General features: G+C 34.4%; 1 protein-coding gene across 1 annotated transcript; it reads right to left on the reverse strand.

Moving 5' to 3' along the window:
• Nucleotides 1–976: 976 nt before the first annotated feature.
• LOC110108817 (probable xyloglucan endotransglucosylase/hydrolase protein 33) lies at nt 977–5,451 on the reverse strand. Its single transcript, XM_020839620.2, has 4 exons — nt 4,683–5,451; nt 4,503–4,603; nt 1,615–1,823; nt 977–1,409 (listed from the first exon to the last, which is right to left on the reverse strand). The coding sequence occupies exons 1-4, from the start codon at nt 4,918–4,920 to the stop codon at nt 1,031–1,033; spliced, it is 927 nt and encodes a 308-aa protein (XP_020695279.1). The 5' UTR covers nt 4,921–5,451; the 3' UTR covers nt 977–1,030.
• Nucleotides 5,452–7,714: the final 2,263 nt, after the last annotated feature.

Genomic DNA, 7,714 nt, shown 5'->3' on the forward strand with positions numbered 1-7,714 from the left:
TAGTGCTATAATATATTGAAAAATTTTTAATTTATAAATGATATGAAAATATTGAAATAATTTATTTTCTTTTGATTAGTGATTGGTGGCCTGCCTTGATCATCATTTGTTGGGTTAGCTAGTTATCTTTTTATTATTATTATTAATCTTTTTAAATATTTGTATCATGTTCTCGTACAGTCGTACATTCTATCCATCTTTCAAGATCAGTCATCCACAACTCATATTTTACAAAAAAAAAAAGCCTTTTTCAAATCCCTCGATTTAATTCAACCCTTGAACCTAATCTTATTCTTCATACCATTACAAAATCTTTAACCACAAAACTCTACCATTTATTTGAAATCATAAGTTTATATTAATTTTTACCATCATTTTTAACTATTTACCCCACTTAAAACACATTCCCTAAATTAAACTTCTAAATTCGTCCAAACTAGACTAGTCTTGGCATTCCTTTGACCTTACCCTCTAAATTTCTCCTCTTTCTATCAAAAACTACAAATCAATTTTTTAAAAAATAAGCTAGACATAATTAATCCCACCAAAAAAGGCATCTCATTTTCATCACAAAACCCCCTCATTCTTCTTGAAACTATTAATACTCATAGATACAATATGATAAGCAATAAGGTTAGTTAATCATGAAATTTCTTATAATAATTAATACACAAGAAAGAAGATGATATGCATATTAGTTATCAAGACTAACTCTATCAAAAGAGTTATAGAGGACAATTTTTTTTTTTTGATGAGTCAAACTCCAAGTCACAACATTATTTGAAATAATTTATTACAATGGCTCACAAAAACATTCATATGATCAGCCGGTAAAAATTGAGAAATTATTCTATGCGAACACCGGACGGAGAGAACAGTCCAGATTTGCTGCACTTTTGTTGTGCTTTTGCTGCGCTTTTGCAAAAGAGCAGTAAAATGACAACAAATCTTCAATTATAAATGCATTTTTAATATATTTTTTTTTCAGTAACTCATCCTCTCATATTTTACCATACCTTCTCCCCCAATATCAGCTTCTCTCATCACACTCTGGTGGCATCACATTAAACCTTTTTGTATCATTGCAATATGAATAGAACATAAACTTATTTCTCACCCATCCCATCCCTGATTGTTGGTCCTGAGTCAACTTGGCAAACTGCTGGCCATCTACCGGATCGACACCGCTACTCGGTCGGGTTTGGTTCGACGCGGAACCCTGTAGCTCAAAGCCTTTGAATGAGGCCACAAATGGAGCATAGTTGTAGTTGATTGGCTTATTGCCTCCATGTGTTGCCCAATCTGATCCATCCCATATGGTCGAGTAAAGACTCATTGGCTTGGATGGATAGGCTGCCATGGCTTCACTGTGGATCACTTCTCTCACAGGAATGTTGTCAACTAGAAACCTGTATAGACAGATTGTTAAATGATCAGTGATTTCTCTTTACATTTAGGCTTCATTTGGAACGGCTTTTTCACTGTTTCTTAAAGCAGCTTTTTAGTATAAAAAAATAATTTTTGTACTAGAAAGCTGCTTTAAGAAGCAGTAAGAAAGTCATCCCAAACGAAGCCTTATGCTTATTTTTCTTCGAAGAAGGTGAAGAACTCAACACAATGTGATGATCATTCCACAAGATGCTGTATTGGTGGAATTCTTCTGTGGGATCAAACCACAGATAGAATTTCTCCTCACGGCCAGTGCTTACGCTGCCATTGGCATAGATGTTGGTTTGGAGCACCCATTCCTTCTGCTTCTCATGTCCAAGTAGCTCAAAGTCTATCTCGTCATGGTTTTTAGTAAAGACTTGGTTGTTTGACATCTGATACATGTTTGAAAAGAGGCAATGAATATGAGCATTTATGTCATTATTTAGCGAAAAGAAAATGTTTATGGAAGTCATTTTGCTTTTCTTAAGGAGCGTTCAATTGATGGAACAATTATTACATCCTCCGACCGGATGCAGAGAAGCATCCGGTCTTAGCCAAAAAAAACTCGGTACCGAGGTGTACCGAGTTTTTTGAAAAACTCGGTACACCTCGGTACCGCGTTTTTTTTGCCTACGACCGGATGCTTCTTGCATCCGGTCAACCGAACCAAATAAAAATCCTCAATGATGATCATGAAGGAAAGGAACTTTTTAGCGGCGGCAGCAACAACAACAATGACAACATCAAGCCTTTATCCACTGTGGGGTCGGCTACGTGAATTTTTTTTACCATTGTGTCTTGTTAAGAGTCAAATTCTCATTTTAAGCTAATAAAGAAAGGTCATTTCTAATACTTTCTAACCAACTTTTTTTAGGTCTACCTCTACCTTTCTTAATATAAGTCAAATCCAATACGCCTATTTTTCTACCCGAGTCATCGGAAGGTCGCTGTTTTATGTGAACAAAACATCTAAGAGAACTTTCTCTAAAATTATCTTCTACTGGAGTTACTCTAACCTTTTTACATATATACTCATTTTGTATCATATTTCTAAGAGAAAAGTAATATATATATATATATATAATTGGATACATAAATGATGCATTTCAAAAATGTAGCATAAGTGCAATATAAAAGATGTCCATCTCAGTATTATAAAATACAAGTGCATAATCTAGTTTAGCTATCGGGTTTTTTTGTCGAGCTTTTATTCTGTACGGACACCGGACGAGAAAATCGTCCGGTTAAACACCGGGTACCCACCAACGATACCGAGTGCGAATACCCACCAATGGAGTGACGTTACGCATTTTTATTAATCTCCGGACACCCTCTGCACACCGCACATAATAATAAATCCTTTTTGTGACAACTTACTAACTACTTTGCTTTTCACATAGAAATCACAAATTATAGGCAAGTGCTTTTTACCACTTTTCAAAAATTTCTATGATAAAAAATAGCTTTTTACAATCATAACATTAAATTTTTTTTCTTATTTAATTTTATAAAATGCTACACCCATAATCAATTAATTAGTCCTAGGTGAAATAAAAGAATAGTGAATGCTCCAGTACTGAATTAGAGGAAGTGCCTACCACTTTTAATTAAATAATCTGCCCAACCGAATTTTAATAAATTTCCACCATTAATCTCCCTGACTGGCAAGAGAAAAGGCATCTACCTAGCTGCCTTTCACATCATCCATCAGTATAAAGCAGAGCACATGCGAGGGTTCTCTTAATGACTCTTTGGCTTGTTAAGGTAATATAATTAAACTATAATTAAGTTAGCTGTTAGCATAAGCCATAGGTGTTGATAGCATCAAAGAATGTTGAAATAATAACATCCATCCCTTCCTTCCATGTCTAAGCTTGCAGAAAATCACTCACATATGAATGTATCACATGAAATTTACATAAAAAAAAAAATTATTAAATTCATGTATTCATGAATGTTATGACTAAGGCTTCATTTGGGACGGCTTTGTTACTGTTTTTTAAAACAATTTTTTTATTTTTGTACTAAAAAATTGTTTTAAAAAGCAATAAGAAAGCCGTCCCAAACGAGGTCTGAGGCTTCATTTGGAAATACTTTCTTAATGTTTTCTGAAGTAGCTTATTAAGACAAAATTTTTCGGTATAAATATTTTTGTGTACTAAAAAGTTACCTCAGAAAGCAGCAAAAGACAACCTAAAAGTCTATTTCAGATTGATTTCTCATTATTTTATTTTTCAAATTGCAATCATGGTCCTATTTAGCTATTGCTTTTTCACTTATTTCTACAAAAAATTATGATGGAAAGCTACTTTTTTACAACCAAAATTGTTAATAGGAGATTATTTTAAGAAAACAAATGCTCAATTTAATATATATATATATATATATATATATATATATTAAAAATAGCTTTAAAAAAATATTTTTCTCTCGACATTTTTACAATCACTTTTACAAAACAATAAAGTCGTACCAAATAGACCCCAATTTATTTAATTTCAAATAAAAATGGAAATATGTTTAAACTTTATTAAACTCTTTGAGATTTAAAGGATGGTGATAGAAATGAAGATACATAATTGAGTGTTAATTAGTTTTATAAATATAAAGTACTAAAAAAATTTAAACTTTCTGTATTTCAAAAACATTACTATGTAAAATTTTTAAGATAAATATTTAAATTTTCTTAGAACACAAAATTATGTTACTATTTTTACTTAAATATCTCTTAGTTTTAATTAACTATTTATTTTTCTTAATATAATTTTTTTTTTATCATTGAGAGAGAGAGGGGGGAAATTATTGGGTCAGGTCACCGAACGTGTTCGGAGCCCAATGAAAATGCTCCGCATCACCTCCTACTCGGTACTGAGCTACTTAAAAAGTACCAAACTTGGTAGCTCAGTACTGCTCGGTACTCAGTACTTCACAGTACCGAGCTCCGTACTTCACAGTACCGAGCTCCGTACTTCACAGTACCGAGCTCAATACTGTAAATACCAAATGTAAAGCTGTGTTAGGTGACCTGACCCAATAATATTCCGAAAAAGAGAGAGAGAGAGAGAGCTCACATAGAAAGCCACCACTACCCCAGCTGAGAAACCAGAAGGAAGCTTGATAGCAGCACTGAAAAAACCATGATAAAATGTGTCCTTGGAACTGAACCCGGATCCTATTCAGAAACCATCAAAATACTCAATAAAATTCTCATTCAAAACAATATCGAAATATGCGAAAAATCAGTCACAAACCTGAAGACTTATCAAGCACGAGATTTACAGCACTGCCATTATTCACCTTCTGCACATTCTTCCCTCCATAAAAATCCAAGAACTTGTCCTCAAATCCAAAGCGTGGGAAAAGCTCTGTCAGCTTCGTCGTGATCGGCGGTGCGAGCCCGTGGCGCACTGAACGAGCAGAAACTATGTAAGAAATAGCCACCATACCCAAAAGCTCTAACAGCTTCTGCTTTCTGTTAGAGAGTTCCATATTACTTCTCGTTATTCAGTTCAAAGTAGAACTGAATGGCTAATCAACGTGTATTTGTATGCTTATGGTGGTGTAATAAGTGCGGTGAGGAAAGTGGGCAGTAGGCGGTGGATTCCTGCTTTTCCTATTTCTCATACGGTTTGCTGAGTCAAAAAGTTCTCAAATGCATGATTTTTAACCTATGTCCTTTAGAGAAATTGCTAGGTGCGGACGATATAGGTGGAGAGAGTATGGGCAGCGAGAGCACACTGTTGTGTACTCATGCGCACTTGTAAGTGCTGAACCAACTTAAAGTTTGACAAATCAAGGAAAATCGTCTGTTACAGACAGATAAAATTCACCGGTGACCATATAAATCCGCTAGTAAAATCACGTTTTCGGCGGAGAAATAGGCGCGATGCATTCCTCTGCGTCAACCATCCAACTTGGATTATACTTATAATATTTATATCATTTTTACCATCATTTTGAACAATAAACTTGAAAAATCTAAAACATTCACTCATTCTAATGACTTGTCACCCAATATCACAATCCCACCATTCCAATTTTCTAATGAGAACATCCATAAATAAAGAAAACTTGGTTTGTGACTAACAACAGAGGATTGACGGAGGTGTTGGTGGAGAACGTTGGTACTAGAGATCGAGGCGTGTTCGAAAGAGGCGTGAATGACGTAGGCGTTAGCAACGGAGTGGTAAGTTGTTGATGGAGGCACGTCGGCGATGGAGGCGTACAGAGGCGACGAAGACGATTGAGGCATTGGAGGCGAGTGCGAGAGGAAAATGAATGAAATGAGATGGTTGTCGCCGCGAAAAGGGAAATAGGGCTCTTTACGACATTATTTCCAATGGATTATTCACCAATTAATTTTCATGCATAAATTCTATCGTATACGTTTGTCGTGTCTAAGTAAGCCAGCGGACATTCCTTCGAAAATTACGCCGGTAATCTTAGGCGTGTTTTTCACCGATATTTCACGCCGGTTTCAAATATTTTGGCGGTTTTCGCGCCGAAAATTCTACTGCTTATTTTCTGGTGTAATTTACACCAATTTAGTCGCTGCTTTTACAGGTCCGTCGGAAATTTCGCCGGTAAACAATTATTTCCCTATAGCGAACCTATTGACGGACATTCAGAGAATCTTAGTTGGCAGGGCCAACATTGTCCAAGCAGCAGGCGGTCATCCGACAGGAAGCAATGAGTGTTTGCACCGGCATGAATAAGATCGAGATTAGATGCCAACAAAATTTTTAAGATAGAATAAAAGAATTTACAAGGCGTCCTCTAAGTAAAACTCAATTTTGAGAACAATGGGATGCAACGCACATTTTTGTATTATGGAACACATTGGTACACGATTATGTGCTTACCTATCTCTATGTATGTTATATATACGTAAATGAAAAATTTTCAATCTGATCACTTTGAATGTAGTAAAATTCTCCATTACTGAAACAGTTAAACAGCTATAGGGGACAGAAGAATTAGAAGAGCAAGTAATGATAAGTTAATGCTATTTGAGGCGACAGGGAAGGTGGGCCAAGGCTTCAATGTTAATATGATACAGCTGGGAATGCCTCCTAAGATACAGCTGCAAGGCTCATTTGAGAGATCAAATGTGATATACTTTGTCAGTTTGTGAGATTTTTCCTGCCAAAAATCTGCAATCTGCTTTCAAATTTGCGTTTTGATACTCAGTTTTTTTTTAACAAAAAAAGAACTTGCTAGCTGTTTATGGAGGCCAGATGGCATTGGATGAAAAAGATGGAGCTTTTGAGAGAAGATTTTTAGCTAAAGTTCAAAGAATTTATAGCTTGTTTGTGTTCGGTGCTGATTCATTTGGACAAATAAAATTAATGAATGACGACATGGGGATTGAATAATAACTTCAAAAAAAAAAAAACTGTATGAGCTTCACCCTTAAAAAATTTCCTTGTTTTGCGAGCGCACGTTGCTTGCTTGCGCTCAGTAATCTGTATTATCTTTTTGGAAACGGTGATTAATTACTGAAATATACCATTAAAAATCTCTTATTTAGAATATTTGAAGCCAGAGATTGAATGAGGCCCACTGATCAATTAATGCTTGCATTGGGTCAAGCTATGAAAAATTATTATGCAGCTCATCTTGTTCTATTGGTTAAGAGTTTTATCAATTAAAAAATTTAGAATATGAAATTTTTGTATATAATATGTACGTAAACTTATGTTAATTGATCAAATAATACCCCAGCACTATTAATAAATTAGACTTTCGCAATACTTTTTAGGACCTGCTGCAGCTGCTTAAACAAGTACTAATTTATTTGCATCAGTTTAGAAATTCGTGTAAATCATATGTACTTGTATTCGTTGGAAAGGCTTTAACAGCAGATGTATGAGTGCTGTTGTAGGAAGATTTTAGCAGCATTTTTAACTGATATTAAGACTGCTAATAAAGAGTAGAATAAATTTAAAAAAAATTATAATGACAAAAAATCAAAATTACAAATATTAATAAAATACTCTACAAATATAAATTTAGTGAATATTAATAACATATAAATCTATAAATATTTTAGTACTTACTCTTCTGCAACTTTATTGCAATAAAAGAAGAGAAATTATTCCACACGAAATGAATAGAGAGATGTGTTCATCGGCAAATAAAATACCAAATAAAAATTTTCTTTAAAATACTAAGGATTTCTTTGAGCCAGCGTAGAAGGAATTAGCATTACTATTTGGTTAAATCTATGGGGCAAAGGGTCTGTTGGGAATTATTCACTTATGCATTTTATTTTTCTGTTTAT

Source organism: Dendrobium catenatum, unplaced genomic scaffold, assembly GCF_001605985.2.
Source record: "Dendrobium catenatum unplaced genomic scaffold, ASM160598v2 fragScaff_scaffold_1056, whole genome shotgun sequence".
In the NCBI taxonomy this organism is placed as follows: Eukaryota; Viridiplantae; Streptophyta; class Magnoliopsida; order Asparagales; family Orchidaceae; genus Dendrobium; species Dendrobium catenatum.